At 38.8% G+C, this 13082-nt stretch overlaps 1 protein-coding gene across 3 annotated transcripts in view; it reads right to left on the reverse strand.

Annotated features, from left to right (window-relative positions):
• MPPED2 (metallophosphoesterase domain containing 2) overlaps nucleotides 1-13082 on the reverse strand; it is a 105836-nt gene that overhangs the window by 56351 nt on the left and 36403 nt on the right. For all 3 annotated transcript variants that reach the window (XM_051622188.1, XM_051622190.1, XM_051622191.1), the window contains exon 3: nucleotides 12203-12384. In XM_051622188.1, coding sequence (XP_051478148.1) covers nucleotides 12203-12384 — 182 coding nt within the window. The remainder of the gene's footprint in view (nucleotides 1-12202; nucleotides 12385-13082) is intronic.

The following is a 13082-nucleotide window of genomic DNA, read 5'->3' on the forward strand; positions in this document are numbered from 1 at the left end:
TATTGGTAAGCTACAAAACATACTGGGGCTCAGATTAACTGACTACCAATACTAATGTAATGTGGATGATACCACAACAACAAGGGAAAAATAATAAGTAGGGACAGCAAGAACAAGCACAAGGAAAATAAAAAGGAAAAAGGAGAAATAAGAAGTATTTTTTAAATATCCCAAAGGTTTTAAAAGCATGGACTGCTGTCTAAAAGCAGGACATAAGCTTTTTAATAACCTTGAGAATGCAACAATCTCCAGTGCACTAAAGCAATTAGTTGCTTTTGAATTTTTACCCTGTGGTCAGGTTTTGGGCTTTCACTTGTAAGCTATTAAGAATAAGAAGCAAGTTTGATATTCAAAGGTGTTTTAAAACATACTTTCAGATGACAATGCTGATGTTTATATTGGGAATTGTTTCTTCCTTTTTCAAGGCAGAAGAAATCTAAAAACTGAACAAAATTCCACTTCTAGAAGCAGCCCAACAAGCCATTTCACAGCACTATGTACTGTATTTCAGAAATACCTTCACAAACTCTTTTCTGAAATCTTTAAAGAGAAAGTACACAGAGGATGCAAACAGAAATCACCATCAACTAAAAATATTCAGGCAGGTCTCCATGAACCTCCAGTATCATTTTCTGAATCCCACATTAAAAGTTATTATTCTAAATAAACCTAAACATTTCATTACAGTCTTTCAAGATGAACTTGGATACCAAGAATCTCCTGAGTCCTGTAAGAAAATTCCTTTTAATAACCCAGCCCACAGAGAGGTTTCTTAGCTACTAAAGGAGACAACCAAAGCACTTCAGCTGTATCATGTTATTACAAGGAACTAAATTCCTTATGCAGTTTCCCCCCTCCCCAGCCATGTAGAATTGCCTGAGCAGAATGGCACAGAGCTTCAGATACCTACATTTTAAGTAATATAGTAACCCCAAACACTATTTCCCAACCCCCCGCCCCCCCAAAAAAAACCAAAAAAACAAAACAAAACAAAACCACACAAAAAAACCCAAAAAGAAACAACGAAACAAACAAAACAGGAGAGAAGGAAACTTCAAGCCTGATAAATGTCTAGAACACTAACAATGGAAACTGGTGCCACTGATTTCTGAGCTCCAAATCTCACTCCTGCTACTATGTCTTGCCACCTCCTCCCTTTTCCTGGCTTTGCAGAATTTTCAATTACCAAATTAATTATGTTACATCATCCCTGGACCTCACAGCAGACAGTTCAGACTGAAGTTTTTTAAAAATCCGAGGTGCCACTCTTTGAATTTAAGTGGGCAAATGTATGTGCTGAAATACCTACTTGTCCTTCCAAGGAAGGAAGGACAAAACAGATGAATGAAAAAAAATTGTCCATATAATGTAAACTCCATTCCGCAATATAAAGAGTTTGAGTGCTTTATTTGTGATGGAATTCAGGTGAAATTCTTAAATTTCCCATCCTTATTACTGCAAGTACACAGGCCCTTTGCTGCAGCCACCTCTGCTCCCTCAATATTAAGCACCTACTCTACTGAGGTAGTAAAATGGTTTTAAACCAAGTTAAATGCATTTGTGAGATTTATGGTGCTTGTACCTACACATTTGAATTTCCAGTAACATTTTCACAAGGTGCTGCAAAATCTGTATGATGCAGCATCTGTCATTTTCTTTCTGTGTACCGAAGTACACCGAGGATTCTGGTACATGAATAAATGCTTCTCTGTAATTAAACACTATCATTAACTGTTGGGGCATGCAGCATTTGCAATTTTTCATCCTGTGTGCTTTCTGCAGAGTAGAGGCTCTCTTGACTCAACCATTTTAGCCATAATTTCTAGAGTTTAAAAAACAGAAAGGAATTAAAAACCTGCCATAAAAAGGCATGATATGCAGACCTTCATTTTTCTTGAAAAAAGTGACAGCTATAGTTAATCTGAGCTGGCCATTAAGACAAAGCACTAAAAGAATAGCTATTTCAGTCACTTACACAAAGGTAACAATTTATTTCTTATTTATACTCTTTTCTGCTAAGGTTTTGCCCTTTCACCTCAAAGGCAAGCATCATTGTTTTTACAGCTGGCTTCACGGAAGCAGTTGTTTATGAATGGCTATATTGCTTCCACTATAACCCTACACACATCCTCCCTAGTGACTGGCTCAAATGCCAGGACCCAGTTTAGCACAGATAGCCAGCGTTGTCACTCCCCAGAGCAGTGGCTCTTCCTTCCCTGTGTCCCCAGGGCAGCTGGGGACAGGCAGGGCACCCCCTCAGCCATCCTTGCTCAGGCAATCCCTCCCTCCCTGCCTTTCACACTCCAGCTAAAGGCACAAGATTATAATTTACAACCAGGAGACTGCAAATGGCTTTCCCTACCGTGCTAGTCTGGGAATTACTTTGCATGGGGTTTTATGAGGGGATGTCAGACCAGGACCTTTACTCGCAGGACCACAAGTACAGCCACAGCTACGTTATTTTCTTCCCAGGGACCACTGAAGCTTGCAGCAGGGACAGAGAGGAGAGCAGAAAGAATGAACTCCTTTCCCCACAATACTCCGGAGACATCTCCTGCACAAAAGTGCAGGAAACTTCATGGTTGCTGTGCAGCTTTTCTGCTTGTCTCTCTGCAGTGAAGGCAAATGTCAAAAGCTGCCCAGGGAGTGGGGAGCCGTAAGAGTCATGTAAGGGACAGAGCAGCCCAGGTACAAATAAGGAAACATGGCTAATTTGTCATCATTTGCAGCTGTGTTTTCAACTAAAACGCTTCATGTTGGCTGGTTACACCAAAATAAAATAATAAATAAATGGCAACATTCAGGAAAAAAGGAGCTGTTGCACTATGATACCCTGCCTGGCTTGTATTTACAAGGAGTCACATGGAAAAGACAAGGGGTAATGGGCATAAGCTGCTCCTGGGGAGATTCCGATTGGACACAAGGCAAACTTTTCACCATGAGGACAATCAAACATTGGAATAGTCCCCCAAAGGAAGCGGTAGATTCCCCACACTAGACACTTTTAAGTCTCAGCTTGACAGGGTGCTGAGCCATCTCATATCAACTATAGTATTACCTAAAAATGTTGGAACAGATGATCTTTCAGGTTCCTTCCAATCTGGCATTCTATGATTTTGTATTAATAAAGATTCTGGTCCATCAGAAAATACATATGCAATTCTGAGGTCCTGAAGGTTCACTTATAAACACTTACAGGAAATTTCAAGTACAGACTGTTTCTGAGCTCTCATTTCTTTATTTTATAAACTTTGGAAGAAATTAAGCTTTGGAAAAAGCAAGTCAATCTCCACTACTTCCCCTCCATGTGCTCTCATTTGTCTCCCTCTTCTTTCTAGCTTTCATCCCTCCCCCAGTTTGATGTTATTTTGCTCTCTCCTGTGTTGACTTTGCATCTTCTTGCCTCTCTCCTTACATTGATGTTCCCTGTTGTGCTGCTTTGTTCCTTCTCTACTAAATGTACCATCAATAGTGTAAGGGAGGGTTTGGTAACCATCACCTCCCAGCTTAGGTGCAGGACCAGAAAAGAGGGACCAGAACAGCCCCATGAAGCCAGGCACTAAAGTGACCTGAGCCTCAGCATGATCTTAAGTCCTGAGAAACTGAGTTCCCAAAGCTGTGGAACTGTGAACCAGCCCATGCAGGAGCCAAACACCAAGACCAGCAGAGCACCACAGGATGTAGCAGCAGAGTGGGACTTCCAAGCCTTGCAGCAGGGTCACCAAGAGAAGACACTGCCTGTAGGACTTGTAACCACCCTACACAGTTATTCACACTGTCATATTCAGGATGACAAACAAATTCCTCAAGCTCTGGGAGAAGGATGTCTTTTTCTCCCCACCAGAGGTATCAGAGTGCCCACAGACATGAAACCCTTCCTCTGAAATCAATATATTCCCTAAATACAGTCAGTAAAGATCTCCAGCTCTTCTAACAGGTGTGATGGGGCTGGATGGCAGAGGTGGAGTTGCTCAGGTCTTTCTCTTGCAGTGCCTTTTGTGCCAAGACACATCGTCCGTGATACATAAAATACATGCAGAATTTGTCTGAGCTCCAATACTCGGCTTCAGCTCACTGCAACAAGAAGGTTAATAAGCTATGCAGGATAGTTGCAGCCCACAAGAAGCAACAACTTATTTTTCTTTAAAAAAAAAAAATCAAAAAAAATCAGTAATTCTTGGAACATTTAATAACCCTGCAGTATAGGCAATTGCTGTAAAATAAAGGTCTGCCAGTCTTGCATTAACATAAAGTGCTGCATGTTACTTTTCTGCAGCATAGTAATGTCCACAACAGTGTGAATAAGTGCTAACACTGAATTTTAAGCTTGAATCAACCCCGCCCCACCCCCAACTAACATTTTTAGCAGATCTCCACTCTCAGTGGCTGGCCCCAGAGAAAAAAGTACCATTTTATACAAGTCAAAAAAATGCAGGATGGCATTTCACTGAGATACCCTTTTGCAGCTTAGTATAAGGTAACCTCACACATTTCCTAACATGAAGAAATGAAAAAAGGGAGGGGGGTGGAAAGCACAAAACCCAAAGATCATTCCTGCTGTCTGCTATGTTCTGTAGTCACATACAACATCCAAAAAAAAAAAAAAAGAAAAAAAAAAAGAAAAAAGTGGTGATTAAAAGAAAAAAAGCTTTGTAATAGACAGGACCCTGCCAACCAGCTTTAAATTGAATTACACAGCCTGCTAATCTTTACGATGAAATAAAATTTCTTTGAACACTACACATTATACTAAAATCTGCAGTGCTTTCTCCCCCCAGCCCCAACCTCTCTCTGCTCAAAGTAACTCCTCCACCCATTGTTCCTCCTAGGCAGCAATGTGATGCTCTACTAACAGAAAGACTTCTGATTTTAATTAGATATTGTTAATATGGCGTGCGTGATGTGAAAATTTAGGAGAGGCATTTCTGCACTTGGATTTTTGATGCAAGATTTAATTTGTAAGTGACAAAATAAATTGATGGTGTATGAAGAATGCATACTTCCAACTGAAACCGTTCTCATGATATGTCACTGCGGCAGCAATACTGAAGGAAGGAGCTGATGACAATGTCTATAAAACTTTCTATTTGGGTGGCATTACTTGTTTGGTGCCTGGTCAATACAACAACCATAAATCTTTGTTCTGTTTTAAAGTGGATTTGCGGGAAAGAGGGAATTGAAAGGAAGAAATATTTGGTTATTTTATAAATTTCTTTTGGTTATGGTTTGTTGTTTGAAACCTGATCATCCCCCCTCTTCTAAGCCAACAGCACTCCAGGGAAGCAGATCCAAGAAATGACTGAGCAATTATTGTGACTGAAAGTCCTGTCCAAGAATTGTGCAATACTTTCCAGTGATCACTGGTTCCTTTCTTTCATTGAAAATTGCCAAATAAATATGTTAGGTTTAAACAGATAAAGCCACTCAATCCAGAACATTATTCTCTTTGAATGTGTATTTCACCTGAGCCAAGCTTTCCAAAGGCTGTCAAATAAAGGCTTAATGTTTGGTTTGCCCCATCAGGCAGGTAGTACACAACTTGTATAGAGAATTTTAATTTTACCCTGTATCTCTAGCAATTTAGTGACTACAGTTTAGAAAAAAAACCCTCCATGTTCCTCCCTTTGCCATGAACAGAAAGTAAAGTTCTTGCAGAATTTCTTTCTGAAAAGCCAGAAATAACAAAAGCAAAACAAGAAACAACCGATCTGATATGAATAAACTTACATTGCTCCCCATGCACAAACTTCACTTTAGTGGAAATTTACTACCTTGACTTTAATTGTTATACCGTTTTGTCTATTTTACCTTGTAAGTTATACTTGTGGGTTTCTATTTTCCACAAAGAATCTCACATCTAACTTATAGCTGAGGACAGATCTGAAGTAGCATCTAGAATAACCACATCATGAAAGCAGAATTTCACATTCTTTTTTTCACTTTTGTTTTCACATTTTACTGAAGATTGCCAAATCAGGGAAATACCATTCAGCTTATTAGTAAAAATCCACCTGGCTTTATTTTCCCAGGCTTTTATAAACATAATAAAATGTAACATTCAAATTATTTTAATATTCCACTGAGAGGAAAAAAAAAATAAGATTAGTATTAATATATCTAAAAAAAAGGTGTACACAAATAAAAGCTGAGCACTGATAATTAGTCAAGCCATACAGGAACTTAAACCTAAGTACACATGAGAATTTAACCGTGACATTAAACACAATTGAAGTTAGATCAAAAACAAAGGAAATATTTTTGAGTGGTGACACTGCAATAAAATAAAAATAAATCTCGAAGAAGCTTTTAAAAACTTCATGGTAAAGACAGAGTGCAACACATAACAGAGAGAACTAAATAAGTAAAAAAACCCCACCAAACAAAAAAACCTTGAAGACTCCAGATTTCATCTTATAAATATGGGGTTTTTTTAAAGAAATTGCATTAACATATTCCAAATTCATAATATTCAACATCTATTAGCAACTAGAGTTAATAAGCAAGTAGACACAATAAAACTGTCTGTACAGCCTTGCCAGTGCACCTTCAGGTCTCCACTATTCTCCAGCTCAGAGCATCTCTGAAATAAGCAGCCAACGTGGTTTGGATCCTGCAAATCCCACGGAACTCCAAACAGTATCAGAAGGACAGCAGAATGCCAACATCAACAGAAGACTCAACTCCCTTCAGCAGCCAGCTCAATCTCTTACTAAAATAAGTGTATCCCTTCCAGTGTCTGAAGCCTCAAGAAGCCACTCACAGAAGACATAGCTGCTTTCAAAATTAGACTAATAGCTTTTCCAGGGAGCTGCTTCCCTCTCTCCCAGAACAGCTGTGCAAAACTCATACATACTTACAGGATTTAAGCTACCTCAGCATGTTCTTTCATTTGCAATGAAAGCAATTTTTTTTCAAGTGCCAAGAGTTTTGTGTTCATCAAAATGGTATTTTATGTTTAGTCAATTATTCATTCTAGCTATAACAAGTAGAGCAATATAGGGTTCAAAATATGCTCCAGATGGTAGAAACACAAATCAGAAATAAATCAGTTTATAAAAATAGGAAGAGACTTGTTTTTATTGTCGTAATTTTACTTTAAAATATTCATAAGCTTCCTTCTGGTTCTGAGTTAGTTCAGAATACTTTGAGTTAATATCTCCCTGAATGTGGAGAAATTTAGAGCTTATTGTTTGGTTTTATAAAGAAGTGTCATGTCAGATGCTAAAAAATTCACATCAGAAATGTGATTTGATTGAGCAAAAGTTTTCAGTAACAAATACTTTGTTACAATGAAATTGTTTTCAGTGTATATTAGCAAAAGGAACACAATCACACAAAAGCCTAAATACAATATGCGTGGAGAGGAGGTGGAGACTAGACTAAATGGACTAAGCCAGACCAGAGAGACTGAGGAAGGATACAAGAGGAATGTGACTGTGAATTCCTAAACAGTGATAAGAAAAGAGCTTGACCTTACTATTATACTATTTTGTTACAGCTTATTTTTTTCAGGTTACATTATACTGTCTCCAAGATCAGGTGTCTGGCTTACATTTTTTGATGTAATTTCAAGTTTCTACAGTATTAATGCAGAAATCGAAATGCAGACTGGAGCCACGTGCCTTGTCAATACCTGCAACAGTAACATCACATTCCCAGTGCTCTTCCCATTTTGTCATCAATTCCATGTAGCAACCAGCCATTCCAAGATGAAGCTGCTATTTACAATAACTGAACGTTCACAGGAAAACTAACTTTAAAAGAATTTACATACTTTTCTGAGGACAACATCCACATATGCAGAGCATAGCAAGAAAACATCCCCATTAAAATAGTATAATCATTCTCTTCTTCTCACTTGAAGTAATGTGATGGAGGAACTACACCACAGAAGAAAGCTGAATTTTTCTTTTCAGGCTATCAACAATGTTCACTCTAAAAGCAAAGATAACACTGCAGGTAAATAAATGCTTGTTGCAGTACTTGGCACTACGTGATTCAGAAATTTCCTCAAGTAATTATTCCACAGAAATTAAAAGAAACGTGCGTTCAAAACCAAAGACATGAAAGAAAAAGATATGAAACAGTCAAGTTGCTAAGTCTCAAAACAACTCACAAAAAATTATATTATCTTCTAAGTTTGACAGATATTTTACCAGCAGTCATTTCACCTACTGGATTTATTGGTATATACCTCTCCACAATTTTGCCTAATTTCATCCAGCAGTGGAGGGTGCTTTACATCAGAAATCTTGGAAAAAAAGGAAAAAAATCAAAATGAAACTCAGTAAGAGATAACCACTATACAAACAAAACTGGCTATTTGAGAAAAGTTACTAAATAAGATGCAAATTATTCACACAAGTAAGGATATGCACAATCAGGCCCATACTAATTGAGCACAATAAACATATCGACACTCATTAAATATCTATCTGCCTGAACTTATCTTTGCTCTCTCTTCAGTTCTTATGAGTTATTCAGTCATTTCCCATCACAGAGGAAAGGAAATATTGCACTGTGAAGACAGAGCTATAATTAAATATTCCTGTATTTCATTTCCCATATATGACTGAATGAGAATGGATGGGAAAAATATGAACAGTGATAATAATAGTATGTTGAAACATTCAGTAAGAAATATGCTGGGCATTGAATAACATCTTAATTCTTCCTTAGCACATAATGCTGTGTTTACTGCAAGGTCAGTTAAGTTACTATAAGAGATTTTTAATGAAAACAATTATAAATTTAAAATAACTGTGTTTAAAGCATTTAACAGTCACAAAGGTCAAGTGATTACAGCAGTTACAAGACCCATGGGACATGTTCACACCAAAACAAAAGTGAATAAATTACCTCAGCCAGTGTATGTAATCACCAAGTGACCACAGAGGTTATTCAATGTATGAGCCCAGAAGACTTTCATGCAAAACCAATAATTAAAATTTATCAGCCAAAGCAAAAAAAAAAAAGAAGCTTAAGAATTACTAAAAGTTCCAGGAAGGGCTAAGAGCTAGGAAGAGCAGGAAAAAGGGTATGGAAATCTTGTTCAATGATTTGGCTGCAGAGATGAGGAAGAAGGATACTGTTAATGAAATGGATGGCCAAAATGCTGAAGATTTTGCCCAGGTGAGATAACAGAACAGTTGCAAAGGGATGCAAACCCACAAAAGAAAACACTGCAGAGATGACAGAAGTGCTTTCAGTCCTGTATAACTCTGGTGTATGTAACAGTGAAGTACGAGCAAGGCAGGGGTTCAGGATAATCATCTTTTAGCTTTTCCCTTGGCTTTACTGCCAAGAAAACTATGGATAGTTATTGTGGTTTAGTTATCCCATTAGATAATCCTGGTGGAAATGAGGCCCTGTTGTTTTACCACAGAGTAGGTAAAATATGCTGTAGAATGAAGCCTAGCTGTGATTTCACTTCTCTCCCTTGAGGTATAAACAATGTCTTCATTACTGCTTTACAACGCGATCGTCAGTGGAGAAAACCATGCACATTAAAGACCTGAAAATTCCTTTCTATAAGGTAAATGTTGTATTTGATGGGAGTTTTCCATGCTTTGGAATAAGGTCCTTACCAACTATGATGCAAAAAGATGACTCTCACTATATGGCAGAAGAAAAAGGAAACCTGCTTCTTTCTGCCAACCACTGGTATGTATTTTTAAGCTGTTATATGTCATCACCTCAGAACCTTAAAGGTATTAATTTTCACAATATACATAATAGTTACATGTGATTACTCCCTTTTTTCAGATGGAATCCTGAAAATAAGTGGCAAAAGGGCATGCTTGACCTCACAGTGTTTTGATTCCAGATGAAGAGAGGACAGCACTGGAGCAAGTATTCACCAACATGACAAGCTTCCAAAGAGGAATCCATTTGCTGCCTCACCTTACACCACAAACCTCATAACTGGTATTGCCGTATGTATGATAATCCGAGTGGGCTCTGTGTCAAAAAAATGCACAGAAACAAACCAATCCAAAACCCCCAAAACCAATCCATAACAAAACCCCCAAAAAACTCCAAAACATTTCATCTGTACTGAAAATATGAAAGCCTGAGGCCAAAGCCAGTACGTCCTCACGCAATCAAAGCTTCCAGTTTCAATGACACTGTCAAAGAATGCAAAACCTGCTTTCTCAGATAAATACCATACTGACTTCTACAAGAACTGCATATATGCTACGAAAGCACCATGGTAAATTACTGAAGCTGGACAAAACCTATTAACCTGTTCAAAGGGCTTGAATTCTTCTGTTGCAAATGTTAAACCAAGGATCTACGTGATAAAACACATCATGAAACACCTTTTTAATACAAGGCATGCCAAGTGGCTGACAATATTTTAAGATTATCCATGAAAGGGTGAGAACACACTAGCAACTCACTTTTTCTGGATTTCAGCATGACTGAGGTAAGCATTTCCAAATGCCAAGCACTGGGCATGGGCTCTGGCTGTATCAAAACAATACTTGTGAAATGACTCACAGAATCATAGAATAGAGGGTTAGAAGGGACCTCAAGGATCATCTGCTCCAACCTTTCTTGACAAGAGCATGGTCTAGTCCAAAGAGGAACTCTGATGGCCAGACACTGCTCTTAGGGTAGACTTGGGAGGTCTGTGCTCTCCAGAAAGCAAATCCTTTTCTGGAGCTGCCTGGCATCTCTTAACAACTGAACCTCGTTGAACAGCAGTGCTGCCCAGCCTCTCTGCAAGGCCTGAAGCTTGGTGAAGCTGTGCAGCTTCCCAGTCACTGTCCTGCCCTTGCTTGCTCCTCCTCCTTCACAACACTAACCTCTACAGGTTATCACAAAGCATATTCGAAAGTTGAGGAAGATGATTCCTACTTTGTCTTTTCCTCAACCCATGTAAACATTCACCTACTTCTCCCATCACTTCTTATTTTCTGGTCCTGCAATTACATTCTTAGAAACAAAGTAGTTTTGAGTTCATACAATGTAGTGCCACTTTCTAGAAATAAGGCTGATAAAACTAAATTACAGTAACATGGCAATATCTGGAAGCTCAAATCCCACATGCACAGCAAAAAAAAAAAAAAAAAGGGAAAAATGTTCTTTAAAATTGGGCTGTGGAAATCAGGAGATCAGAAGGAAAATAAAAAGAACAATATGGAAAAAACACAAAGGACGGTGGAAAAGACAGAGAATGTGGAAGCTCTTCTATTTAAAAATTCCTTTTGTAAACCCAAATGCTCTTTACTTCTCTCTTGAAGGGTCTCCCAAGGAACTCCAAAGGAATAAAATGGTGCTAGTAAAAGGCATGTAGAGATGTGGCCATCATACAGCAGGCAAGAGAGAGTGCAGTAATAGGGTAAATCGTGATGTCCGAGCTATGCTTTTAAAGGTTTTTACATAATACTGTAAATTCATTCTAACATTTCTTGAAAATCAGCTGCTCAAGTCACCTTCGCCTCTGACTGCTTTTAATGCAAGTGGTGACATGGTAGCATACAGCCAGCCTACAAGTGGCACTTACACCAGAAACATTCTGCACTAGTTCTCATCCTTCATTTTGGTCTTCTGCCATTGAAATTTAATTGCCCTCATCTGTAGCAATACACTACCAAGGCACTGGTATCAACTACAGCAGAGTATGAAAGGCATTCTACCAAAGAGGCATTTGGTGTCTGCATTCACATGTTAAATGCCAGGACTCTAACTCAAAGGGGCAATCATGTGAATACCATGCCCCAAAAACTCCCCTCTTCCAATTGGTATTATTGATTTTGCCACCCTATATTGTGGGAAGAAGGACTTTCAGCATTTCCAAAGATGTTGTTAACTTTCAGCACTGCTTTTAATAATGGCAAACCCAAAATACAGCCAGCAATAGTTCTGGCTGTGGACATAAAACCCCACAGGGTCAACTAAGCTACGTGCGTTCATATGAGGTGCCACCACCCCCTCAGCACACACCGCTGCACAGCCCTCGCTGTGGAATGACAGGATCTTTTCCCCAAAAATAATGCAGAAATACAGCAAAAATCTCTAAATTGCTCTTAATTAACAGAATCAGACTGAGGCTGGAAACAGTACATCACATGAGGACAAGTGAAGCAAGGGTAGGGGGGGGGATTTTCAAGTGCTCTAATTCAATTAGGAGGCAGTGACTGACACTTGGACAGGAGAGGTTAATTGGGGTCACCAAAACGCAGTAATTCCTTACCTAACCAGTCATTAAACTTCTTAACCTCTGAGGGCAGTCCCAGTTCGGTGAAATCGCCCGTGTGGAGAAGGATGTCCCCATAAGGCATCTGGATGCCATCTGTTCTGGAGTGTGTGTCTGAGACGCAGACAAATCGCGTGTGGCCCGCTGGTTTTGGCGTGTCATATGGGATAGGGTCGACCCTAAAGCAGACACATAAAGATCTCATAATAGTTACAAGGTTAAAACCCTCACATCTATTATTTCAGATATCAGCATAGATCTATCTCAACATAAGTGTGCCCGCACACACACACACATCCATTTAAACACACCAGGCCCAAAGAAATGACTCTGTAATGCAACACGGCCAAAAAACCAGAAGGCTCCCCAGTGCTCCTCAAATACCTACCTGGTAAGGAAGATCAGAAGATGCATAGGATGAGACCAGTTTCTGATACTAACATTAATTTAAACATTTGAAAAGTAGATTTGATAGACTTTGAATTCAGATTTACTTACTTTTCTATTACCTGCCTTACTCGTGAGCAGGTGCATGGGCCATTAAAGAACAAGTCTCACAGGTGAGTCAGCAACAGGCTCTCACTTGAGCTGAGCAGATTAGCATCTGATTTTGTTCAAGGACATAGGCACTCCTAGAGATTCCATCTGGAATATTTGTTTATACACAATCAGGAGTGCTTTGATGAAGCCTGGAAATCCCAGAATTGAGTCTATTGACAACTTATCCTCATACAAAAAACTCAGTTCATCTTTGCAAAATCTATGAAGTCAGGAACTGTTGTGGTAGACCATTAATAAACCACAGATAAAACCTTTTTTTTTTTTTTTTTTTTAAAGACAGTGATGTTAAAAATTTAGTTCAATTGGTTATGTGCAA

The sequence above is a fragment of the Apus apus genome, chromosome 5, assembly GCF_020740795.1.
Source record: "Apus apus isolate bApuApu2 chromosome 5, bApuApu2.pri.cur, whole genome shotgun sequence".
In the NCBI taxonomy this organism is placed as follows: domain Eukaryota; kingdom Metazoa; phylum Chordata; class Aves; order Apodiformes; family Apodidae; genus Apus; species Apus apus.